The 27,629-nt window shown below is 38.8% G+C and overlaps 1 protein-coding gene across 1 annotated transcript; it reads left to right on the forward strand.

Moving 5' to 3' along the window:
- The first annotated feature begins 13,371 nt into the window (after positions 1-13,371).
- CNDP1 (carnosine dipeptidase 1) lies at positions 13,372-24,968 on the forward strand. Its single transcript, XM_066185095.1, has 11 exons — positions 13,372-13,419; positions 14,154-14,351; positions 15,623-15,785; positions 16,885-16,973; positions 18,916-19,116; positions 20,523-20,607; positions 21,156-21,316; positions 22,770-22,934; positions 23,119-23,260; positions 23,658-23,805; positions 24,659-24,968. Exons 1-11 carry the CDS (start codon positions 13,372-13,374, stop codon positions 24,762-24,764), a joined length of 1,506 nt encoding a protein of 501 aa, XP_066041192.1. The 3' UTR covers positions 24,765-24,968.
- Positions 24,969-27,629: the final 2,661 nt, after the last annotated feature.

Below are 27,629 nucleotides of genomic sequence, written 5' to 3' on the forward strand. Positions count from 1 at the left end.
AGGAATACAAATCAGGAAGGGGGAAGGCTGCATCAGGAGCTGAGGCACACGGGGCTACCAATTCTGTTGCCCGGCAACAGAATTTCAGTATATAGTTGTGAATAAAGATACCTTGAATGTGGACAGGCTTGGGAGAGGCACAGGTAGAGAGCAGGTCTCTAAAATGAACTAAAGGGCTTATGAGAGGTAAAAGTGAATGTATAAATACATGTTCCTGGAGAATAGAGAGCCAGAATTCTTTAGCTGCCAGTCTTTAGTCTGCTAATGTTCCTTTGCACTGATCTGGAAATGATATTTAATGGAATTTGGCTGGTTATTAATTTAAAGTTTGTAGAACTGCATATAACTTTTGGAAGCTTTCCTTGGAGCTGTCTGACATTCATAGATGAAATTTAAATACCTCGAGACCAATTCAGAAATAATTTTTTTAAGCTCATATGAGTTTTGAGGAGGGGATTTGAGAAATGGCATAATAAAATTTTGGTTTTAACTGCAGATAAGTTCATGCATTGACTGGTTTAAAATAGGAATAGATTAAAATGTAGCAAACACGTCTGGGTGTGGGCCTTTTTCCCCATGGAAAATGGGAGCACCAGATTAACTGAGTGTTAAATTAGTAGAAAACAATGGTGTATTACATTGCCCACTGTGTGAAAGTGTTCCTATAGGATATGACAGGTAATTGAGTCATCACCATAAAATATTAATAATTAAGATGATACATTTCATTTTCTTAATGTGCTGTAGCTCCACATCTATCTACATGCAAATATGACACAGATTTACTGGGACACAGCAGTCACCTTGAAGCTGTGCTCAGTAGCAGCTGATTAGCATTATCTGTTCCAAATGTAAAATAAGTTCAGCTTCTCTGACCTCATTAGAGGGAGTTGAGAGTGCCTTGGTAATAAATGCTCATCTAGCTTCTTCCAATAATTTGATTTATATGGAAGAAAGTTTTGATGACACATTCCCTGCCACTAATAGGCCAGCAGTCCTTATGGATGTAGAAGAAAGATTCTGGATATAATTAGATTTAGCACTAAAAGTTAAAAAGGGGGCTCAAGTAGGAAAATATTTTTTTCACTAGCACGCAGTTTGTAATACAACTGTCTTTTCACCCACTTGTATTCATAGACATCAACACAGAAATAAGGCTAATGCATACAGAAGTACATGATAATCTGTTTGTAAACTTAGATACATGCACCTGTTTGCTTTTGAATTTGAATTACTAGAGTCCATGCCCATCAAAAATAACTACAATTCTGGCAAACTATTAGTTTTATTTTCCACTGCTGAATAGAAAGAATTTGGTTGATAAAATGATAAAGTGGTCTATGAAGCTGAGAGGTTGGTTCTTCAAGTTTGGGTCTAAATCAAAAGTAGAGGAGGTGGTGAATTGAAATTGTGAAATATTCAGAAACTTTTTTGCTTTATAATAGAGCAAGATGGTAAATCTTAATTTCACACACTTTGCATAAGATTATAATGCAAAAATACAGATTGCAATCAGTTTGTTCCAAATATAATCTTATCTCTGTTGACAGAAATTAATGTCATCTTGAGTCCTTTAAACCTATAAAGTTAATCTACAAATCAAAACTAACAAACAGCAAAATGAAATAAAGCCTGTCCTGTAGTCTGTGATTAGGGAGAATTAGTTACTTCAGGAAAAACAGGTATATTGGCAAATGATGCATAAGTTTATAAGCTTGGTCTGTCACTCATTTTTCACAGATGTATCAATATTCAGAATTTTCAAGATGGCAGAAGCAAGGAGTGATTTAGATCTTACTATTAGCAAAAGAACACACCAGATACAAAAAAGCCTGCTCCCCAACCCCCTTATTTCAGTACTTGAAGTGTCACATGTCACATGGATAACATCCATTTATCTTTCAGTTTAAAGATCAAAAATTCTCTTTGTGTTTTTGCAGTGCTCTGAATTTGAGAGCTTGATCCTGCTAAATCTGTTAGTCGGTTTAGGGCCCAATTACTAGTCACAGGAACAAATGAAAACTTCAGATAAGATGACACCATGCTGAGATAATTCAAAAGCAATCAGTCACACTACTTCAGGCTTTTTTTTTTTTTCTTGAAATGTGGCTCTTTGAAAACTACTTATGAGGGGAAAAAGCACACTTTTTTCCCCCTTTACTAGCAGAGTTCACCTAAAGCTTCATCTTTGTGAGATGCATTATCTTTCTAATATCTCCACAGAGCACTTTCCTCCCTCCCAGGTAAAATAGAGCAAGTCTAGGTAGATAAAAGAGATATTTACTTGTGGCTGGGAAGGCTGCACACAGATGAAGGATCTGACATCTGTGACATCTTTGCATTTAGCTGAGATCACTCACAAGGTACTAAATGGATGGTTTGGACTCTTTAAATCTATCATATTCCAGAATTAGATTTTTCACTATGAGTTCTTCATGTAATTTCTACTTTGGAAATGGACATATGTGCTGCCTCTAGCAATATTTTCAGTCATAACTTTTCCTTTACCCTAGTAGAGAATGATCACATAGGTAAAAGCAGACTTGCTGCAAGTGGAGAAACTGAGGCTGACATTATAAACACATTGGTAGTTCTCTAAATGTGACAGAAACTGGATCCATTTCATGATGGCATTATCTTCAGTCCCCCGTACTAAATTACTGGTTTGGGAGGTTGTGTATGTTCCTCAGATAGCTTTTTGTAATGAGAATGTCCTTTCCCAGCCAGTTTCCCTGTAGGTACCAACATGAAAACAAACTATTCTAAACTCTACATCCTTAATGAGGAAAGACACCATGGGGAAGTAAGGGGATGTCAGGGTTTTTTTGTTCCTTTGTGCTTTTCTGTAACCTAAGATATTGACTTCTGGCATGAGAAATAAAAAGGCTACCTTTTACATATATATATATAATATTCAAATTAGAAGGCATAGCAGAAGAAAGCAGATGTGAGCTTTTCATATAGAGAAGAAATGAAAAAAAATGCTACATCTAAATTTCAAGTGTTTCTTTATGGGCAGTTTCGATGCAATTTCATGTCATAGATTGAGATTTACTGTTGTACTTAAAGATAGTTTCCCATCTAAATGATTGTGTGAAAAAAGGATATCCAGCTCTACCACTGACTATATCAGTCTGGCACCAGGGAAACAGTCAAAGAATATAATGGGCTTGAACAAATAAATGAGAAACAAAAGCAAATGGGTGTGTCAGACTGGTGGGGTTTGTGATTAAGAGTCAGAGTTTGAAAACCTGGTGTTGTTTGTTTAGGCTGCCCCTAGAACTTGGGAGGGCTTTGGATAATGATCAGTTTGGAATAAGTCTTTGGAATGTTTGGGGAGCTTGGAGCAGTGCCTGTAGCAATGCACTGGATGTGGTTCCTTGCTCTCACCAGCTCTGCAAGCCAAGGCAGCAAGCTGAGTGCTGCCCTAAAGCTCAACCTGCCATGCTGTGCACGGCCCAGCACCTTCTCTTAAAGGTAGGGGGTGATAACCTTGTATTTTAGGGCCTGATCAGGAAATTCTCACTAGTTAGTTAAAACTAAAGCCTGTGACAGTGTTGCTTATCTGGAGCACCGAAAGTCTTGTGACTCAAGCACACATCCAGGCAATATGTATCCAAGGTGCCATTCCCTCCCCAGCCTTCCCCTTGCCCATCTTGTAGGAAAGGGTACATAGAGTGTTGCAAATGGGGAGATGCTTTTCTTCCTGGTCAAGCTGTGCTCTGCTTAAAGACTGGTTTCCAGGCATGAGGGCAGGAGCATGTGGTGGACCTGTTCTTCTAACTGCTGTTTGTAAACTTGACATTTCATAGCTAATGACTTAAATGCACTTTTAAATATGGTCATGGGACTTCTCCTCTTTCTCTATTTTAGTTCACAGTAAAGCATAATTCCCTCTGAAGTGCAGTGAGTGAGGGGATACAAACTTTATGCATCTTCATGAACTATCTCAAATATTTCAACCAAAATTTAAATAAGGATTTAGGCACCCAGAGTGTGGGATTAATGGCTTATATCCAAACCAGTGATTTGCAGAACTTTCATGTTCTTCAAAGTTAGGAGCTATTAAAAAAAATAGTTCTAAATGTTTGATTTTCTATAGTACTAAAAATGAAAAGCCATCATTGCCTTTTAAGCCATGTCAAAGCACATGCTACAGTTTTGTTGAAAGGCCTTTGAATATAGGAGAAACTTCTGTGCTTGAAACGACTGTAACAAAGACAGGAAAAATACTTGTCTGTATGAAAGAGTGGAATGATCAGCGAATTACTTTCCAGAGAACTTGTAATTAAGTTCATAGCAACTCAATTAAAGATCCTGATCCACTAGTTGTACATCTACCCCGGTAGTTAGCAGGCTCGGTGCTTGTGTGCAGGTGTTTAATTAAGATATCCAGATACGAACCAGTTGTCTAAACAAATGCTCTAGTCTTGTAATTATCTTCCTGTTTTTGTTGAGGTGCTGTTGCGTTTTCCACAAAAAGGCCCATGGCTGGCATGAGGTGCACGATGTGTGTGTTGCAGAGCCCTGGTTCAATGGACATTTCCTCTGCTGAGCAAGGTGCTTTACCCTTGCTATAGGCAGTGGCACTTCAATATAGAGACATGCTATGAAATGCTGTACTCCTTCTTAAGGAGGTCACAGCCACAAAAGCTTGGCAATGGTAGCATCTGTTGGCAAGAGGCAACATTATTGTGAGTGTGGGTATATATATTCATATATGTATAAACTGTGGGTTCTTTTATTTTTCAGATATTTAAGAAAGCTTATGTTTAAGATTTTTTTTTTTTTCATCTAAGCTTAGAAGAGCTTGTATCTGTCAGAGAAGAACCTCAGCTTGCTTTGGCTGTCTCCTAAATACACTTCAGTGGTAGGAGGACTGCAATGGAAAAATACTCCTAAGCCTTTCTTGAGAGGCTGTGGCTCCTGGGACACCCAGCTGAGATGCAGAAGTCAGTGAAGTGTCAAACTGAGTTAACTTTGTGGTGCCCCAGACGTGTGCCTTGAAGGACACCATGCACAGCACCAGCTCAGTGACTCGTGCCCTGGCTCTGCCAAATTCTGGACCTCACAAAAAGCAGGGAGGAGGCAGTAGGAAGGGCTGCATAAACAAAGTCCTGCACGGTTAGTGTCAGCTTTACTCTGTGAGCCTGAAAAACCAGTTTTTGGTGCGACTGTTTGGAAATGACTGAGTTAACAGCTGGAAAAACACCTCACCTGCAAGGAGGGCATTAATCATCCCTAAGGAACACTCATGCTATCTGGCTGAGAAAAGCTGTCTGAAGGATACCAAGATGGGAATAACCTCTTGTCATAATTTCAAATTAATCAGATTAATATCTGAAAAACCTTGTTTAATTATTAACCCAAATAAATTTACAATGTTGCTTTTGGAAAAAATAGAACAGTCTCGTATCTCAGCACTCAGCAGTGTACTAGAATTGGCACTGGAGAAGAACTTGTTTTTCTTACCACTTAAAGCCTGTGTGCTTGGAACTCTGGGTACAGAGAGGTTTCTGGATGAGCCACCAGGTGGTGAGAGGGCTCCTTGTTATTGTGCTTCCTTTGCACAGAAACTCAAATCTTTGTGGCCCTGCTCCTGGAAGGTGCTGAACATCATTGCTCTGTACAGAGGACAGTCTGCAGCCACCTATCCTTGTGAAGCATCTCCTGCCTGGGCAAGGGGACCTTTTCTAAGTCAATCTCCTGCCGCTGACATACCCAGGTGTGATTATCAACATCCAGGTAACAACTACTAAGTCAGGCTCTCGGGGAGCTTTTCCTCTCTCCCAGCACAATCTCACTCCATTGTTGACAAGTTCTCACAGTGGACAACGTTACTTAACTTGTGTTTTGGTGTCAGTTGGGATTACCTTGAAGGATGGTGGCCGGGAAACAATCTTCTAGCTGCAGTGTGAAGTGGGAAGGAGCAAAGAGGTGGAAGGGTTTGCTGCTGCTGCACAGGGAAGTAGAAAGATCTGTAGGGGAGGGAGATTTGGGGAATTGTGTGAAAGGGCCTTCTATACCAATAGTTCTGGGATGCAATGATAAGTTATATTAAGGGAGTATATTGAGAAATGACAATAAGCTGCAATAATAACCAGATTGTGACATGACAGCAACCTTCCTGCTTTTCTGCACTACACTACACTTTCAAGAAATGAAAAGTAGCTGTCTTGAACTAGATAAATTGTTTACAGAGTGACAGGAAGCATTAAAAACCATCATATCATTTCTCTGTCAATGAAATCTTGCTCCTAATAGCATATTTCTTACATATCTGCTCACTCAAAATTAGGATTGTAATTATTTAAGATACCCTTTTAATTTAGGTAATAATTGAAGCATGCTAATTCTGCTGAAGTGCCAATGAAGTGAAGGCACCATCACTTCGTAACCAAGTGAAGGTGCTACACTTTGCCCTCACCTAGTAATAGAAACACAAAGTAGGGGACCATCTCTGCTGCCCTAGATTGTTTACATTTTCAAATAACAAGAGAAACAGGGCCAGAGATGCTCCCCCTCCTGCCCTTTATCCTATTGTTTCAGTTCTGCTCTTATTTTCCTTTAATCAGTCTATTTCCTCCTGCTTAAACACTTACTGTATCCCAAAGAGGATACTCAACCAAACTATTCGAGTTGGTTCTTTCATTTCTTGTAGTTAATAAGCTACTGTCAAAGAGTGTTTTTATTAAAGAGATAAACCTGCCTACATTTAAAAATCCTTCTAAACAATGTTGGCAATGTTTATGATATCCCATAAATGGAATAAGGACCATAACAAAATAAATCTCTTATATTGTGGACCTTAAACCTTGTTCTAAGTTATAGGTTATAAAATAAGGGGCAATTAGCAATGAAATACTAAGCTATAAAGTAATAATAGCTTTTTCCCCATGATAGTATAGTTCCTCGACAGTATTATGTGATAAATTGAGAAACAGCTGGATGGATCTACTAGATATAGTAGATCTATTTTTAATCTCACTTGTACTAGTCTAATTCAGGAATAACTCCAGTGTGAAACACTTAAAGCTAAGATGAATGAAGGCAGGTTTCCTGTAAAAATAGAATTATTTTAAATAAATTAAAACAAACATTTAATTTCCCCCAAATTTTTGCATTTCATTTGCAAATGAGTTTTTGCACATTAATCAAGTGAAGAACAAGTACTTAAAAAAAAAAATGAAAGGTCTTTCTAAGGTTCCGAGACAGGACCTGGACCTCCCTTATTACTTATTATCTTATTGTGCCTGTTACTGAATTTGACCGTGTCAATAAAGGTTTTTTCAAAATGGGCAGAGGACTTTAAGGGTAGAAATTTGTATGCAGACACAAGCACCTAAAATTTACTACAGGTTCAGCAGTTCTCCCTTCTATGTGAGATGTGGCAGCAAGAAGATGGGGAGGCTATCCACATCTCAGTACAAATGCTGCACATCCCACAGTTCTTTCCTATGAACCTTTTTGCCGTGAAAAGAGCAAGAGTCAGCAGAACTGTCTTTTCAGGAAGAATGTTTTTACGCCCATGTTTATTTGATAGCAAACAAATTAGCAGAGAATTATCTTGGGTAAATAGTGAATTACTCCTCATCACTGGGCACAAAGGGCAATACTGCTTCCTTGGAAAAGGGTTTTGCCTTAACAGAAATATATCCTTTTCCACTTCTCAAGAAAAAGCAAAATCCACCTGTTTTCTCTCAGTCCTTCAACATACTACTATAAAGCAGCAATACTTATCAGCAATGCTAGAGTGCTTTCTGGCACTGGGATACTTATTGGGATACTGGACTTCCAGGAGGAAAAAGGAGGTGAGAAAATTTCTCATTACTTGATGTGTTATTGATTTGGCTACCTTGATTTGATTATTGTATGATAGAGAGGCAGAAGTGAGAATCTAAATCCAAAATTAATCTTTAACTTAAAACTACCTCTTCATTAACTGCAGAACTTATCAGTAAAATTGAGATAAAATGTCCTTGTCCTGCAGGTGAAAGAGGCTTTCCTGTTCAGGCTCTTGTTATCAGCAACAAAGGCAGCTGCAAAGAGCATCCTAGGGATAAAGACATTCTTTTAAAATATCATCTGTATTACAGCAAAACAGAAGTGATAAACAGGGTCTCGCTTCTTTCACTAAAGGATTAGCTTGAGTATTGGCAGGGCTAGTCATTGCTGTTCTCCAAAACACTATTCAGGCAACTGATATTGCAACACCTAAAGAGCTGACTGCTGGAAAAAGCACTGGGTGTTGGCACCGTCACCCGTCAGCAAGTACAGAGCTTACCTGTACTTCCCACCAATCATTTTCATTGTTACTGATTTGGATGATATTTCTTTAGTAATCTTCAAATGCAATCAGGCACTGGCGTTCATTTCCCTGCAGGTGTCTGGATCTCTGCAGCTCCTGGTCGTTACAACGTGGTGAGGGCTTGGCTTGAGAACTGCTACATGAAGAGTTGTCATCCTCCTCCAAGGGTCTCACCCGACTGGAGAGGTGATTGTGGCTTGATCGCCTGCTTCCACCAAAGGTATGCCATTCATCAGTGAATGTTGTTAAAGGAAGTTATAAAATAATCTCAGTTTTTTTCCTTGATGGTTATTGCTTAGAGGGAATGTTCCTTTCAGTGGAGTCCACCATGGATTTGGTAAATTAGCTCCTACTGCTGTAAACACCTTTATCTCCTTTCATGTCAAGATTACTTTGTTATTTGCATACCAGATGTGTCCTGACTGTTTTTCTCTGGGGTGTTCCCAACCCAATGTTCAGTTTTCATTGGCACTCTGCTCCCTGCACCCACCTGAAATGCTGCAGTCACAGGGAGGGAAGCGCAAGAAGCACTTGCTTCAGGAGAGACAAGGAGGCTTTCAAAGCATGTGCAGGAGCTACTTCTCAAATGTTTGTAAATTTAGTTGATATTTTATCAAAGAATCATCCTAGTTAAAGAATCACCTTGGATTTCTTGTTAAATAACCATGGAAGAACACTAAGTTTTCTTTTAACAGTGCTTAACAACATGGGAGGAAGCGAGACAAGAAAATGTTCTTACTGCTAAGGAACAAAGGAAGAGAAAGTGCACAACTGACTGTCATGCATTATTTCTAAAAATAGGCATACTACATTTTTCTATAGAGCAGCAACTGCTCCTTAAAATGACATCAAATAAAATACACTTGACACTGAACACTGAAGTCTTTGTTTGATATCCCCCCAACTATCATTCTTTCAAATCATTTTTCCCTTCCTCAAGACACTGAGATATTTCAGCCTTGCCTGAAATCTCTCTACAGCTTTATTAAACTGACTCCTTTTTTGACATGAGCTGTTCCAGTTGAAATCCAAAGGGTCCTGAGCAGCATTTTGTGTATTAGTAGTGCATTAACATGAAGTCCCACCAGCTACTCCCCTCCCTCCCTTCTACTACAGCAAAACATAGCTGTTACCTAATTTTTTGTTTGAATTATTCATATTTTGTGCACTCTGCTACTTGGTATCTCCTCACAATAATTTTCCAGACTTTGCCACTGTTCCTTACTTTTGTTTATGAAAGAAAGTATTTTTGTGATATTCTATGATCTTTCTTTGAAGTTTGATCTGTTTTGAAAATATCACAGAATAATTCCAAATTTCCCTAGGATATTTTGCTTGATTAGTTGGGCTTTTTTTCCTTCATAGTATTTTAGCTTCCTTGTTTCATTTTCTTAAACAGTTAAATGCAAATGAAACATGACAAAGACATACACCTCTTCTGCATCTTTCCAGGTCATTTGCATGTAACTGAGACAAAAAGAGAAAGATACCAGCACCACAGCACACATCCTCTGTAAAACCCAAGCAGCCCTTTAGTGCTTCTGATGTTAAAAGGTACGTATTTATTCATATCACCATATGGTGACATATATATATATATATATATATATATATATATATATATATATATTAGAGTGAAAATGCATAGAATTCAGCAATATCAAAGATTTGAATAGAAGGAGGGGAAAACATATGTGATGGAGACACTGATATTTAAATCCATTGCATGAGCTTGGTGCTTCTAGCAGTCATGTTCTGACCTCTGCCATGATCTTTCCCGTTCAAGCATGGCATAACCAAAAAATCTATTTTTTACGTAAGTGAACCTGAGAAGCCTGTCTGGTTTTCTACAGTTAGGTTAAATGAGGGTGCATTCAGTGGCCTCTGTTGTAAATGTTTTCCAAGTTGAAGTTTGGAAGTTACAAGGTAGAAAAATGAGTGAAATACGTGTTGAAACTGAAGCATCCAGCCAGCTCTGTGGTAAATGAAGATAGTGGCCCTGATGTCTCCCTGGGATCTCTTGACCGTGGCAAAACTAGGTTTCATCCCACCGTTAGATGAATGCTCCTTGTACCATTCCTCTAATTTTCTTCTTGGGGTGCAGTGCCTTGCAGTTTTCCAGAGCCCCTCACAAATGCACCCATCATGGGTGCATCCTCTCCTCAGCTCATGTGGGAGCCAGCTGGAATACACTTTAACAGTCAAAAGGACCAGCCTGAAGTTAAACTTTGCTCTCCCAGGACATACTGCTGGCTAAAGTGAGACTGAGCAACATTGCGCAAGCAGAGCCATTGCATGGTCCCCCAAAAGCACACAGTGACAGAAGGAGAAATAAACATAAATGGCCTCTGTGCTCAGCTTTTACCTAATGCTGATCATCTCCAAGTATGTTGAGCCCCTTTTGAATGTTACCTGCAATGTCTTGGATCAGATGCCCTCCTTTATCTACCCAAGGACTGCCCCAGCAAGTGCCAGTGTCTTGTCTGTGCCAGGAGACTCAGGATCCAGTTCACCAAGGTCCTGTTACCACCACCCCAGTGTGAGACTCATGGTCTTCTCTCCTCTGCCCTATGCAGCCTGGGAAGTTCTCCTGACCATGCCTGTGGTCCACACGCCTACTTCCTATTGCCTTCTGTAAAATGGGCTTCTGTTGACAAATATTTGCAGCCACTTGAACCATCCAAGGCTGGAAGAAATAGCCAGACTGGGGGTTATAAGTTTGGGGTGCTTGATGCAGAATTCCTCTTCTTAAGCCTTACCTGCAGAAGTTCAATCCAAAGGTGACTGTAACCTAAATTATCAAAACCTCATTATCTACCACGTCTTTGTTGCTAAATTCCAGAAGCTGCTTTTTCTTGTCTAAAGTGTCCAGATTTTTTCCATGCTTGTTTCAAAAATTCCCAATCACTTTTGTTTTAGGACAAATTGCTGCTGCTGTCACTGGTGACAACAATATTTGAAGGGGATTGTTGATTAGATCCACCTCTTGGAGGTAGGGTTTACTGTTTTATGGAGAAAACAATGTGAGAAGAAAATGGTACTTTTACCATCAATTAAGGTTGGTGTTTAGTATTCAAAAAATATCTCTATATTTAAATAATATGGCTAAATTTAATCTCTCCATCCTTAAAATCAGCTCCAAAACTGGATTTTCTTGGCTTTGTTCACAAGTCTTCTCCAAAACAGTGCTTTGCAGCTTCACTCTCCTGCAGAATCAGCATTTGGTCCCTTTCCATACCAGTGTTTCCAGTGTCAGATGTCAGGAGCTGAACACTGGGAATGATATCTACTGTCAGAGGCCTTCTCAGAGCTTCACTTCAGAAAGTGAAGTAAACCTTGTAACCTTGCTTCTGAGGGAAGGTTGGAAAATGGGGCCCCATCCTTCATACAGCCAGGATCTTCAGCCAAAGGGAATAACATTTCCCTCATCTTGTTCATCATGCTTGGGTTTTCAATCTTCCTTCTCTGTCAGAGAAACATAATTGAAATTATTAATATTACCATAGCCTATCACCTTAGCAATGCATCAAAGTTAGGGAGTAATGGATGGATCTGCAACTATACCTTTTGTTACTATTATAGAATATCTTTAGAAAAGCATTGGGTTTTGACCTTGGAGTCCATCCTATCACAATATGATACAACAGCGGTTCTGAATTTAGCCCAACCAAGTATTTAGCCATCCAAGGATTGCTCTGCTAATACCAATTCAAGACACTACAGCAAAAAATTCCAGCAAACGTGAAAGGAAAACTGGAGGAATAAGAAAAACACACTTTAAAATTTTATCTTGTCCAAAAAAAAGAAAAAAAGATGGCAGAGAGATTTGCAGGTACTAAATGACTTCTTCACTTATCAAGTGTTTCAGTATTGTCACTGAAATCAACCACAAAAGGTATTTGTTTTCTAATACTCTCCAGTGTCAGGCTTATTTTCCATTATTCATGTAAAATATGGAATGTGTGTCAGTGAATCCGTTTTTCTGCCTTCTGGCAGTCTGGAGGGAAAATCGTGTCCTGGGGTGCAGCATCACCAGCTGGGCCAGGGATTGTTTTGCTCTGTTTTCCACTGGAGTAGCCTCACCTCCAGTGCTGTGTGCAGTTTTGGGTGCCACAATATAAGAAACACATCAAACCACTAGAAGAGAGCATCTGAAGGAGCATTATGATGATGGTGAAGGGCCTTGAGGAGAAGCCATGTGAGGAGCAGCTGAGGTCACTTGGTCTGTTCAGCCTGGAGTAGACTGAAGGGAGACCTCATTGCAGTCACAGCTTCCTGGTGAGGGGAAGAGGAGGGGCAGCCATTGGTTTCTGCTCTGCAGTGATTAGTGACAGGACCTTAGGGAAAGGCCTGAAGTTCTGTCTGGGGAGATTTAAGTTGGATATTAGAAAAATGTTCTTCACCCAGAGGGTGTTTGGGCACTGTAACAGGATCCCCAGGGAAGTGTTCACAGCACAAAGTGTGACAGAGTTCAAGCAACATTTGGACAATGCTCTCAAGAACATGGTGGGATTCTTGGAGTTGTGCTGTGCAGGGCCAAGACTCGGACTCAATGATCTGTATGGATCCCTTCCATTTCAGGATATTCTATGAATCTGGAAATCAAGGAAAAGAAAGATGAGTCCCTGGACTGTTGGTGTCTGCAAGTCTTACCCCAGGGTTGTCTTCCCAGGACAATTTGATACTTGTGCACTGAAAAACTGATGCAACAAATGTTTCTCTAGAAAATGTTACCCCTAAGTTATTTAAAAAGCTGAAACTGAAGATGTTCACTCTTTGGTCATTTTGTTTTCAATTTTTGCTGTCAGCAACTCGACTATGAATCAGTTGAACTTTTTATGTGATAAAATGAGTATACTTTCTCCAGGCTTGAGGACATTAAAAGAGACTTAAATAAGCTCAGCACTTTGTAAATGTCTCTGCTTTCTAGTGCTGAAAACACATGTATATTGCAGGATGTCTGAAATGTTGAATTGTATCCTTAACTTTCAGATGACATTCATTTCAGCCCTGTGCTGCTCTCTTAGGTGATAATGTCCTTCTCATCCTCCTAAATGTTGGAGATGGAGATCTTCCAGTACATTGATGCACATCAAAATGATTTCATCAAGGTAGGAGCTATATTGCAGTGAAATGATGAACACAGGGTTGGTGCCCCAAAGGCCTGGGCTCCTCTGGCAGGACCAGTGCCTGTCACAAAGGTAATTGGCAGGGTTCCCGGTCTGGCATCAGGAGTGCAATATGTACTTCACACAGCAAGTCTGTGAGGGGCAGACTGCTGGGGATCCCTGGGGTGAAGGAGGGACTTGCATGGACTTCCACAAAAGAGATGGTTGTGGGCATCCTTTGAGTGTGTTCAGAGAGAGGCTCCACTAAATCAAAATGCACCTGCATGGGGCATGCAAGCCAGATAGGATGCTCACTCTCTGTCTGCTTCAGAACTGATTTTTGTAGGTTTGCTCTTTACAAGGAGAGGAGTCTTGGTCCCATGCTGATTTTTGTTTTCATTTTTGTCAGCCCTCTGTGAAAAGACAGAAACATAATTAGTTATGCTTTGAATCTATAAGCACTTCTGAGTCCTTATGAGGATCACCAAGGTAAGTTGTACATAATGCAGTTTCTATAACGCAAGATAGTCACCATCTAGTCTGCCTCCTCTTCCACTGGATTTTAAATCCAGGGCTGACAATGTGAATGCACCCTCCCTGCTTAGAAAATCGGGAATCTCAACCCTAGGGAGACATCTAAGTGATCCTTCTCTATCCTGAAACCTTAGAGCATCCATGATAATGCTGCGATGATACAGAAAGGAAATTATTTTCCAGTGTGAGATTTCTGATGCAAGGGCCAAGGACAACAACATCCTGGATCTCCTAATTGCACATTTCTTCCTGTGCAGGATCTGAAGGAATGGGTGGCTGTGGAAAGTGATTCTGTTCAACCACATCTGAGGAAAGAAGTGATGCGAATGATGGCATTGGCAGCAGACAGACTTGCAGCACTGGGAGCCACTGTTAATTTAGTAAACTTGGGGTCACATCAGGTGCTTATCTGGTTCTTGGACTTAAAACATCGTATCTAAACATGGGTCTACCTATTGAATTCAGTGCTACGTACACACATGTTATGACATAGTGTTATTTTTTGAAAGCTAGATACAAATTTATTGGTAGTCATGTACCTGCATGATACCTCCTGAAATCAGGTCTGAGAATTGACAGCATACTGGGAACCACACAGGTAATCCAAATGTAAATTTATGTTCTGTGCATAGGGGAGGGAGTTTGATGCTTTTAACTGGAGGGAAGCATTTTGAAAAAGTAAAAGGACTGAGATTTTTACTGGGACTGGTTTTTAAATTATTGTCTGTAATGAAGCATGAGAACTAAAGCATCACTTGTCACTGAACTTTCTTTAGGAGGGAGGTTGTTTTTACAAGGAAAATGTTGTCAGACAGAAAGGGTTAGCTACCTAGAGCATCATCTTTGGTTTTCAGAGATTCTGACAAATGATCCAAGCTTTTTTCTTTCATTGTTGGAAAGCAACAGGGAAGAATTAATCTCTGAGAAACCTTAGTCTCTAATTTACTCGCCTTACTGTAGCCATGGGCTCTTTTCTGCCCTAGGCTGTTACATTCCTACTCTAACAGGAATTCAAAAGTTCAATAATAGTGATTCTCTTTTCTCTGAGGCTTTTGGTGGGGATTCTGATTTTTAGCACAAGGAGCTGGCAGTACAGCAACACTAATATTTCAGGTTGTGTCATCTGATAGTTGCAGAGAATGCAATTGTGCCATGTGGAGCTCTGTTCTGCACAGAGCCACAATAGACGATTAGCCTTAACCTGTTTTTCAGACAGTCTGACATAGTTACTGCCTCCTGTCAGCAACACATTTTTTGGCTTCTGTATTTGAGCTTACAGGCCTCCTGCCCTCTGTCTGTGGTGAAATCAAACCCCAAATTAGTTTGTATGGCTTTTGACTACTCAGTGTCACAATGAACTCTATAGCACAAGGTTTCCTCTGTCTTCTCTAGTGCTGGGATGTGAGAGATTAGTAAGGAAAGCAGTTATGACAAAATGTTAGAAGAACTCTAAGAAGTCCAGCAGGAAATAAACAGTTGAGGAGAAAGGTCTTAGTTTCTCTGAACAGCTTAATACTGGATTCATTCAGATTTTATGCACTTAATCAAATCAAAATCAATTGAGTGTAGAAGTATTTTCAGTACTGAGAATTCCAGATTTTTTGTACATTTGTATGTTTTAGAAGGGTTGGTTTTCCTTAGTTCCCTTTAGTTTTTTAACCTTTCTTTGCAGTTGCCTGATGGCCAAGTCCTCCCATTGCCTTCTGTGATTCTTGGGGAGCTGGGGAAGGATCCACAAAACCCTACTGTATGTTTCTATGGTCATGTGGATGTGCAGCCTGCCAAGAAGGAAGATGGCTGGAACACTGATCCCTACACACTGACTGAAATTGATGGTGTGCAACTTTTAATAAGTTTTGAATCATTATTTGATTCAGACTGAGGTTCTGAGTGAGAGAAGAGTTCCTGTATATTTGACCGAAGTGTGAGGACTTCTCCTGTGGAAATCTTTGGAATATGTCCAGCAGCTTTCAGCTTTGATGATTGTTCTGTGACTAGTGAGACCCATCAGTGACTGCCTAATATTTGGTGTGGAAAAGCAGTGTGAGGTTAAAGATGCTTTGTAGAGTGTTCAATAGTGAATCCACTTCCAGTTAAAAGTTCTTACAGGATTTTTCCATCAACCATTATCCTCCCTTGTACCTCCTGCTCTTGGTCCTGCACTTTTGTACTTCCACCTGCTGTCCTGGAGCTAAGGAACATATTTGGTGGAAGAATGTGAGGACCCCTTAATGGAATTATACTTCCAGCACAGCTAGATGACTGAAGGAGCAAAAGGAGGGTCAGCAGATAAGTAAGACCCCAGAAATCCTGATTCCCAGCCTATAACCAGACTTGTCCTTTTGCATTATCTGGGAGCAATTCCCAACAGCCATACTGGCGTAATCCTTCTGTCTCATTCCAGTGTATATCCAGTGGGGACTGCTACAGAAGTTTATACACAGGGACAGATTTCAGTTTCATGTACAGTCATAACTGTACCTGATGTACAGTTGAAAAAGAAGTTACATACTTAGACTTTTAGCTTCATATTGCTGCCATGGCATTTATCTGTAGGGATTTTGCTGCTTGTTACCTGGTCTGAATGATGTGTCCAGAAGCTGCATATTGTGCAAACCCTTTAGATATATCTGGTATGAACAAACAGTTCCTGAGAAGAAAAGTGAGGCTCAAAGATTAGCATGTAGCAGAAACCACAACATGATGTATATAAAAGGAAGGAAAGGGGGGGAAAAAAAAAAAGTGTACCAGTCCACTGGGAAGCACCTGAACACTCAACACCTTATTTCAAATGAGTCAGTGAAATCCTGACACTTTTGACACTTTTTCCCTTCATCACTAAAGCTTCTGTGGCAACTGGAATTTGCCAGTTACATTGAGGTGATGACGGAAAATTCAAGGATTGCTTGAAAACTTTCCTCTTTTCTTTTTAAGGAAACCTCTATGGGCGTGGAGCAACAGACAATAAGGGACCAGTCCTAGCTTGGATAAATGCAGTGGAAACAGTTAGAGCCTTGAAATTAGTAGGTATCAATGATGACTTCTTTATTATTATTATTGCTCATTTTTACTATTTACTATTATTTGTTGTTATTATTTATCGTATCTCTGGAGGGATGTATTTACATTCCTGAGTAAGATGATACCTCTCTGTCCCAACAGACTACATACAATTTGAAATATTAGCTATTTCTGATGAAACACTTAGGGCACTGGTCTCACCCCAGTAGGAATTTGTCTTTGAGCATTTCTGTTTCGAACAGCCTGTGTGCAATGTAAATAGTCTTGCTGCCAATACCCTTCAGAGGAAAATCCACAGGGAAGCATTCAATATGTATTACATACATTACACAGCTCGGATACCCCGTTCTCTTGAGAACATTTAAAATGGTAAAATAACAGACGTTACAGAATGCTCACGAAGTCTCATCTCTGCTGTTACATTCTGTTGATCTCTGGTTTTGTCTGCCTACAAGATACCTTCAATTTATGTGTCTGTGTGAAAAGAATAAGCATCTAAAAATGTTCATCCAGAATGGACTGTTATGTCACCAACAGATTAGACTTATCAAAGCAAATACTTTAAATGGATACATTCACCAAGTACAAATACAATCACTGAGTCTGACATATTTCTGAGGTCAGACATTTGACTAAATTACTACAATGACCAACATAGTCATCGTCAAATAATTTAATAATTTTGGAGTAGTTTTACCCCCAAAGTATTGGTAAACCAAAATATAATTCAGGCTTGTAACTGGGTTAACTATCATCCTTTAGGGTGAATTTGCATGACAAATGTTAGTGTGCTGAGAAACAGTTTTCTGTCTCTTATATGGCATTATGGCACAAACTGAGCATTAAGTCTTGATTTTTTTAAAGTCCTCTTACAACCTTCTGGAAAACATGTTTTTCTTGCATCTATAGTACTGAATTGACTTTGGCCTCTCTTAAGTGCTAGAAAACACATTTTGCTAAAGAGTAGTTGTTGTAAGTGGATATGGTTATGGATCTGACATCTTTCTAGTTTTTCAAATCAGTAACAGCTATCTTGACATTTTTACAAGCAACCAAAAAGGAATTTTTGTCATTTGAAGCCTTTCTCTAGAAATCAGCACACACCATCAAACAATATTCATTAACAGTTTGTTTCTAAAATTTCTGTGGCCAGCTGATGATCCACCAGTGAACCCATCCATGACGCAAGTCCATTTAATTTTACACATTTATTCTTGCCTTTAATCTGAGCATTGAATCAAAAGAGAAACCATCTTAAAACCTCTAATGAGAAAATGAATTGTAACAGGAAACTAAGTTGAAATTTATATCCCCTATGGGATGTGTCAGCATTTTCAATTCCCACTATTCCATAATAAAAGTTCTCCTAATTACTCTTGGAAATGCATCCTTATCAACCAGCAGGCTTGCAAATTTATGAGTGTTAAAAAGACAGTTATAGTAGAGTCACTCACAATGTTTTTATCACCAAGTCTGGTGACAGACAATGTTGGGAAAATCACAGCCAGTGGCTCCCGCATGGGCAGTAACAGTGGAAACGTAAGAGGCAGGAAATTTTCTGTGAAAATGCAATTGCTATTACAAAGTTAGAATTTCCAAAGCAATTAAAATATTGAATAGCACTGAGAGAAAGCCTATTTAATGAGATATTCCAGCAAGTTTTCTGAAAACAAAAAGAAGAAAAAAAAGACATCACTTATTCTCCTTTAAAAATGAACAGTAGATAAAAACACAAGGAAAAGAACAAGTTTTTGTGGAAATCTATATGCATCAGTCACTGCTTTTTCTGATGAAGCAAGCTATATACCCTACATACTCATCCTACATCTTTCTTATCCTAACACAATTTGTACAGTAAGCCAGACTGCTCCACATTTTAAAACTTTTTTTAAAAAAATATTAAAATGCTTGTTTCTTACCCAGACTTTTCTAATTTTTATGTAGGCTATGCCAGTGAACTTCAAGTTCGTAATTGAAGGCATGGAAGAAGCAGGATCCTTGGGGCTAGAGAAGCTGCTTGAGGAAGAAAACCAGAGCTTCTTCTCTGATGTTGATTATATTGTAATTTCAGACAACCTGTGGCTCAGCAACAAGAAGCCTGCCCTTACCTATGGGAGTCGAGGAAATGCCTGCTTCTTTGTGGAGGTAAAGGACACAGGTTCACTCAAACTGAGCCTCTGACAGCAATGATGTAGCTGTACTTACATCTGCATGCAGAGAAAGACTGAAGCAAAGCTTAATATTTACAAATACAGAGCTTTCTTCTGCATCCCCTTTGGCTTCTGCAGATTTCCCTCCTCATTTCAGTTCAATTAGCCTCATTTACTTCCAATAACTTCTCTTCAATCATTTCTTCCCTTGATCCCTTTCCTATCCCGTTACTCTCCTCCCACTCCTCCAGTCTCTTCTCATCCTCCCCTCTGCACATCAAATCTGTTCTTATGCAGCACCATCTCTATACCTGCCTCTCCAACTCTCTCCAAAAACATATCTTCTGCTGCTCTGCCCTTTTGCAGCAGATACTCCTTAGTACAACGGATCAGCCTAAAGGGACTCAGTTTGGTTGGATCTCTGGTTTTAAAAGCCACACAAAATTTTTGTAACCATAGGCAGGAGCAAATAAAATTTCACTGTAACCAACACACTATATTTAGCAGGCAATGTGAGCTACTGTGAAATAAAGAGCAGAAATTTCTCTTCCGGAAATGCTTCCTGATGAAGCATAAAAGGAATTCAGAGAGAAGATTAAAGAACTTGAGAACTAAAGAAAAATCTGCATTAACCTTTATGTCTGAAAAAGAATGATTTATTTATTTATTTATTTTTTTTTTAACTAGAAGAGCCTTGGCAGCCTTGATTCAATTCCTCTAAGTCTTGGTTAAGAAAAATGATGCTATTAAAACATCAAAACTGATCTCTCCCTGCTAGGAGACAGTTAGCTGTAATGAGGTTTTGAGAAGAATAAACAAGTTCTTTGCCGGAAAATATTTTATGATAAACCCAAGTATGAAAATGCATCTGGAAAAAGAACTCATTTAATAACTCAAATGCCTCTATTCTAATGCCTTGTTATTCAAGAGAGCTATAAATTTTTATTTATTGCAGTCTTGAATTAAGGTTGGACACATATTCTTAATATCAAACAAGATTAATTTTTGCCTTTTTAAAGAAGATTTTGTATTAAATAAAAAGGGTAGACAACTTGAAGAATTTATTCTCCAATGTTAGAAACAATAATAATATACAAATGTTTAATGTATGATGTCTTTAATCTTACTGAAGCAAAAGAGGGAGGAGGACCCTGGCTCTCAAATGTGAGTGCAGACAGCTGAATTCTCTCTTGGGTGGTTGACAACAGAGCTCCATCTTCTCTGCCAAAGCAGATTGTTCCTGACATGATGTTTTCCATTTAATAATTAGAAAAAAAATCATTTACTGTTCATTTGTGATATTGTTTAAAAAAACTGGAACCACCAGTCATTGTGGAAAACAAACACTCACAGAAGAACAAGGTAGCAAGGGTTCACATATAACCAGTGGTTTTGGTACAGGTTGAATGTGGCAGCAAGGACCTTCACTCTGGAACTTTTGGAGGCATCATTCACGAGCCGCTGCTGGACCTGATTGCGCTGCTGGGTAAGAACACACATCATTGCACAGGAGCAGCTGGGGACTGCTGCCCATGATCAGCCTCACGAAGGTCAGGGCCATGTTTAATTGTTGTAAGACAAGTCTCATTGAGGAAATATCCCCAGGTTTCCAAACCTCAACACAGCTATGGTAGAGGCAGCTGAGGAAGGGAATGTCCCCAGAAAGGCCAGGACTTCAGACATGCTAAGCTAATGTCAGTCGCACATCAATTAAGAACATGTAATGATTACAGGCAACTCTAAGACATGCACATATAGCAAAATCTGACTTTTTAATGCTGATTTGTATCTCAATAGGATGATGTTTTCATGTCAGAAGCTGGGCTGACACATCACACACTACACACAAACAGCAGCTCAATGGTTTTCTTAATAAATATGCAAATATGTCAAGTTAGGTGCTGCAACTTGACAGATGCAAACAGTTGTTAGGCTTACTAATTTGGTAAAGTGCTAGGTAGAAGAGAGGTGTTATGATTGCCAAGGGGAAGAAATAGGCTCCATTTGTACTGATATCTGTATCTTATTTTATAGACAGCCTTGTGGATTCAACAGGTCATATTCAGATCCCTGGAATCTACGACAGTGTTGCTGCCCTGACGGAGGAGGAAAGGAAATTATATGAATCGATTGAATTTGATCTAGAGGAACATAAAAATAACTGTGGTGTGAAAAAATTCCTGTATGGCACCAAGGTAACATAGAATCTGTATGAAGACTCAACAGAAAGAATTTAAATCACCTATTTGTAACAGTTATGTATAAAGACAAATGGAAAGAAATTTTCAGTCAGTGGCAAGCTCAAAATAAAAGGAGCACTGGGAAGTAAAAGGTAAATAAAATTAGTCTGCTGAAAATGTAAGGCACTGCATCTGGGGAAAGTAATCTGAAATATGAATAATCAATTAAAAGGAATAATGCAAAGCTAGCAGTATAATTCTCCCTTCCTTGCTTACCCCTTCTCTCTTCCTAAGCCTAATCAGCCAAATAAAACATGCACTAAAATGCCTACTTTTAGGTTACATAGTAGGAAAGAAGTTGTATTCAGCTCTGAAAAAATGGGAGGCAGCTTTAGGCAGATATGTTTTGGGTGGTTTTTATTTAATACAGATTTTGATGTCTGCCAAGCCTGCCATAAAACATCCAAAGCTACAAGTCTCTCCTTACCAGCAATTAAAAATTATATCCTAAATAAAAAAAACCCCAGCAGGTGAGGGCTCGCTTGGAAAGATCTCTCTGCACAAGAGTGGCAGCTGGGAGAAAGGAGTTGATTTAATTTTTTATCACTAACATAATTATTCTGGTGTAGGTTCTGCTAACATGGATGTTTTTATTTCCATGAAAGAGCTTTCAAATTACCTAAAGCTAGACTGTAAGAATCAGTAATACAAACGTATAATGTAACTACACTAACTGAGTTTTGATGCTTTACGTATATGAGGATGAACTGATGTAAATTTTTTGAGTAGATAAAGGTCTAGTCTCATAAAACTGAAGGGAAGCAGCAGCACCCTGAGGTTCTGCATGAAGACCAGTTTATACTTGATATATTTCTCCCATTTTTTCTTAGAATAATAACAATAATAATAATAGTAAAAATAATTTTCTTTCCCCTTTGCATCTTCTCAAGAAAAACTTGGTTACTGAAAATTATAATCTTTCTTACTGTGTTATTAGTATAATTATTTCCTATTAATAATAGTAAATAATTATACTAATAATAAATTAATTAGTATATTATTTCCTATTGTGTTAATTAGTAGAGTTCTTCACTAGTATCATCTAGGATGGATCTGGCTTGGTTTTTCCAGTGACAAGTTCTGGGGTAAACAGGCAGTCAGATCAGAAGTTGTTCTACTTTGCACTAGGAAAATTTACTTCCAAGATTTTTAAAACAATGCTCTATTTTTCTTAGTTTTCATGAAAAAAATGCTACCATTCAAATCTTTTTATGACTGACAGCAATAGTATTTTTTTTAAATGAAAATACATGTGCATGTGTTTAAAGTAAAAATCCAGTATATTTAAAATACAGAGGTCTCCAAATACAAATTTTAGCATGGAAAAAGCTTGTTTCTATCAATTGTGGTTGGCTCCAGTGTCATCCCTTATATTTTCTTTTTTCTTTTTTTTTTTTTTTTTTTTTAGGAAGAAGTACTTCTCCACCTGTGGCGTTACCCCTCTCTCTCTATTCATGGGATTGAAGGAGCTTTCCATGAACCAGGCATTAAAACAGTAATTCCTGCAAAAGTAATTGGGAAATTCTCAATCCGTCAGGTCCCCCACATGGACCTTTCAGTTGTGAAAAAACAGGTAAGAGACAAAGTTTTTCTTTGGCCACTAGTGTGTAAACTAAGTCCTTCTTAGCACCTCACAAATCTAGACTTGTAGTAAACTGTTTGTTTTTAGCATGCATTTGTTTCCAAGAGAAGTAGGAATGTGGGTATAAGCTTGAGTTGCAAGACAAATGCTTTTTTGAAAAGTATTTTCCCTACAGGTGGTGGAACACTTGGAGGGTGTCTTTTCCAGGAGGAACAGTCCAAACAAACTGAAAGTGTCCATGCCTTTGGGTGCAAAGCCCTGGCTTGCTGATGTTAATGATCTACTGTATAAAGCAGGAAGAAGGGCAATAAGAACAGGTGTGTTCCCTTTTTTTTCCCCAGTTCTTAGTGTGTTTTCAAGTGTGCAGGGGCATTGTGCTCAACAATAGGGCAAAACAGACTTCCCAGTGCAGTGCTGCAGCCTCTCACCCTTAATCTCATTGATTTTGAAAGAACAACTCACCAACATCTTCCATACTTTGCTAAATTTTGATGTTTTATAGGACTAGCCAAAAGGCCTCATTTACTTATTTTTGTATTGATAAGAAACCAGAGCTTTATAGAGCAGAGCTGATTTGTGAAATCAATTGGCTACACACTCAAACCCATTTCTACTCAGAAGCTCTTAGTATCAGCTCTTTGCTTAAATATATGATAGCAAAAAAAAGCACCAGGATTGCCCCTGTTTATTAATTTATTTTCCCATGTATTTCAGTTTTTGGAGAAGATCCAGATTTCATTCGTGATGGCTCAACAATTCCTGTTGCCAGAATGTTTCAGACTGTAACACAGAAAAGTGTGATGATGCTTCCAATTGGAGCAGCTGATGATGGGGAACATTCCCAGAATGAGAAAATAAGCAGGTTTCTTTCATTTGTCTGCTTTTGCTATTACAGAAGGGGAGAGAATTGAAATCCATTGGTACCCATGAATTAGCATGCCCAGATGGGAAGTTTTGCTGTGCATTGGGCAGCCCAAACCTACTATCTCCAGCACACCAGTTGCTGTGCTAAGCAGAAAGCAAAATTCCCTGGCTAATGCATACCATTAAACACTTTTCACAGGGTGTCTACCCAGTCTTTAAATTCATCATGTTGGCAATTGTCATTTCACTAGCAATGAAATTTGCCTCTGGTGTGAAAGATGATGGTGTGGATGGGCACTCTTCCGCCACAGCATCTATTTTGAAGTGTGCCACTCACAAACACTCATGGTTATATAAGGATTTTGGTGGTTTTCAGTATAAATGGCGATAAAAATTTATTTATAGTCCAGGGATCAAAACTATAATTATACAAAAAATAGCTTAAATTTGTCACTAGTGTTAATTGTTGGAAGCACCATGGTAAGCCACTATTCAGTGTGTTGCCTGAACGCTTGTGCAGGCTCTGAGTCAACTCATGCTGAACTCTGGAAAGAGGAGAATCCTACAATAATGCTTGAATTACTTTTTGTCTCCCCTCATTAAACCTCAACTCTGCTGGCTACAGGTAATACCAATTTGGGGATGTAAACCTGGAGAATGTTTTCTGAAGTAAATCCAGAGGAGTACCAAATTGAAGGATGTCCAGTATTGCTGTGCACTGGGCAATCTTTGAGGGTTACCAATCTTGTAAATTCCTCTAAAGACTCATACTACTTCATTGGACTATGTTCCTAATTTTGAGAGCAGGTCCGCCTGACAAGACTTCATTGTATTTCTTTCCTTCTTCACAGACACAACTATATTGAAGGAACCAAATTGTTTGCAGCTTTTTTCCTGGAGATTTCAAAGCTACATCGGAACTTACATAAAACTTCCCACACAGAGACTATCAACTGACAGACCATATCAAGAAAATCAGCAAAGCACTTTCTAAAACTTTCTAACTTATATAAAACATATAAATCACATATTCAGTGCTGTGAATTGGTGGGAAAAAATAAATGTCGTGCTATTTCCTGGTATACTACTAAATGGTGTGCATTTGTGATATGGTCCATCAAGCCCTAATGCTGTAAAATAGGGTTAGGGATAATTCATCCTTGCCGAATGGAACACGTTGCGTTTTAGTTTTAAACTTCAGGACAAAGGGAATTTATACATCCATTTTATCAAAATGATTTTATTTCTGTTTTGTACTATCACTCTTCATGCTACCTCATTCACATTCCAGTTTCTGAATATGAGCAATACACACTGTAGTTTCCGCCTATCTATAACAAAATTATACTTGGATAATTCTTTGAACAAAGATCTACTATCAAATTAATCTCTTTCTTTGTCCTTCACAGAAAGTTTTAAATAGGAAGTGCAATGAAATCTTCTTGTTGAGTTTGATGTGAAGACTTGCCTATTAATATCTATTTATGGGTATAATCACTAAGCTAAGTAGAACTGCAACAATACACAAACGTTTCCAGGTCTGGGTTCTGCCTTCCTTCTCATCACCTCTTACTGTGCTGTGAGTAGTTTTAAGAATCACTTAATAATGTTTTCTTCATGTGACCTTCTTTCTATACAATAGACCTTTTTGTAAACATCTTTTCTGGCCAAAGTCTGTCATCAGAAGGGTGTTTTTCCACCCAGTTAGCAACTGGTTGTTAAATGTTTTTAAAGCATCAGTTTACATTAATAATTAAGTCAAAAGGAAATGATATATTTTGAAATAAAAACAAATTAGTTGAGAGTTCTGTTTGCTGTTTAGGCAAAACATGCAGCACTAAGCTCACAATTCAAATCTAGATTTTTTAAACTTTACAATGTGATTTTTACTATAACATAATTAACCAAACCAACTGAACCAGTAGCCTTATCCCTACTGTTAAAAAATTTTGCATTAAATAAATTGCAGAAAGTACTTGGGATCCCTCCTTTTTCTCCTGTTACCTCCCTGCAAAAATCTGCAAGAACAGAGATGTGGATGAGGAGGCAATAGAAGGGACTACTCCTACATTCTCAATAAACACCCATTTTCCACCCTACTTGAGACTGTGAGGCTCACAGCTCAGCTCCAACAGCTGAAAAAGGATTCTGGCTCTTGTCTGCGGATGATGTTCAAGGGGAAAAGAAGGACTCAACTCAGTTTCTTATTTGACACCGCTCACTGCAGAACTGCAGTGTACTCCAGGACAAGGACCCATAGCCTCAAAGACCAGAAGCCTCTGGTTTGAGCATCATCAACTTGCAGAATAATTCTCTGTGATCTCTCAGTTCCCTTCTGTTGAAAGCTTTTAGGAGCCAGCATGGTAACAAATGTTGCAGGGGTGCCTGCCCTGGACTCAGGGCAGTTGGTCCATCCTTGAAAGCTATCACACCATAGAGGTACATGAGGGAATTTTGCTGAAATATTTCAAGACATATAATTGACGTAAAACGTTGCAATCTCTGGGTTTGCAGTGGCTTCACAAGTCACAGAATCACACAGATTCACAGAATATTCTCAGTTAGAAGACACCCACAAGGATCACTGAGACAAAGTTTTAGTCCTGTACAGAACCATCCCCAAATTATCTTAAAACATAATGGAAAGAAACCTCTGATAATAAAGATGACCCTTTTGGCAGAAGAGTTGAAAAGCTGGTGAGATGGAGGTGGCAGATTTTTTCATGAAAGAGAGATGGAGACTGTGTTTTAGGAATATGACTGCACTGAAATACCACCATAATATGTGCTGTCAGTGTGTTCTACATTATGAAGTTGGAATGGAAGATGGGCTTATGTATTTTTTACTGTTGCTCTTTGGAATGACAAATAAAATAGAGTCAAAAAAGAGCATCATTTTATAAGCACAGACACTCTCAGAGCAGTGCACTGAAATAAGGTTCTGCTCTGAAATAGCCACTTACTGTCAAGTTAAAACTATATGGGTGAAACAGTGGGGCCACTGAATTATGTTGACTATCTCCATGCCTCCTTCAGTCCCAGAAGGGAGAAAGAGCATAAAACTTCAATTTCAGATTCTCCTGTCCATGAAAGAAAGAAAGCATTGGGAAAGTAACTCCTGCCCACAGGGGTAGTGAGAACTACTCTTTCCTTCTTAGCTCAAGGATGAGTATCCACCCTGTCTTTCCCTTTTTAAATTTTTTTTAAAATTATTTTGTGCAGCATCTCATCAGCCTTGTGAAAGAAAGAAACGCTGTGCATTTTTCTAAGGTCTGTAATGTTATACAACATTTCTAGAAATGTTTCTTTGTGGTTGCACTAACAGCTATTTGTTCCCACAGCAAATTAAATATAACTCTACAAAACTAGTGTTAGAAATAGGATCAAAGTTTGCTTCTATTTGTTAGCCTTATTCTAGGTGTGCCATATCTCATGCCAGAGCATATTAGGTATTCTCAAATCATGACCAACTAACTACAGAAACCATATGTATAATTTGCGTGTCTACAGATGCATGTATGTAGCTGTATATATACGTACACTTGCAAGATCTAATCCAGTCATTGATTTAAAAAGAAAAAAATCTTGCCCATTCTGATTCAGGTTTTTTCTTACTAACGACTGAATAATGGGAAAGCAACATTGTGGGGATGTCCAAAAGCAGCATCTATATCTCTGAAAGCTTGATACAGATATCAAGACCTGGATCATAGGATAATAAAAGGATTTAGGTTGGAAAGGACCTTAAGGATCAAAGAATCATAGAATTGTTTGGGCTGGAAGAGACCTTTGGAAACCATCTAGTCCAAGCTCACTGCAATG

Source organism: Chamaea fasciata, unplaced genomic scaffold, assembly GCF_029207755.1.
Source record: "Chamaea fasciata isolate MVZ Bird 193981 ecotype frontalis unplaced genomic scaffold, bChaFas1.0.hap1 SCAF_1, whole genome shotgun sequence".
Lineage (NCBI taxonomy): Eukaryota > Metazoa > Chordata > Aves > Passeriformes > Sylviidae > Chamaea > Chamaea fasciata.

Bases quoted from the DNA above. Each gene is read 5' to 3' on its own strand.
- CNDP1 (XM_066185095.1), top strand. From the start codon at position 13,372: ATGGAGATCTTCCAGTACATTGATGCACATCAAAATGATTTCATCAAG. The intron at 16,974-18,915 runs GTAGGTATCAAT...ATTTTTATGTAG, and splicing joins CAGTTAGAGCCTTGAAATTA to GCTATGCCAGTGAACTTCAA. The intron at 23,261-23,657 runs GTGTGTTCCCTT...CATGTATTTCAG, and splicing joins AAGAAGGGCAATAAGAACAG to TTTTTGGAGAAGATCCAGAT.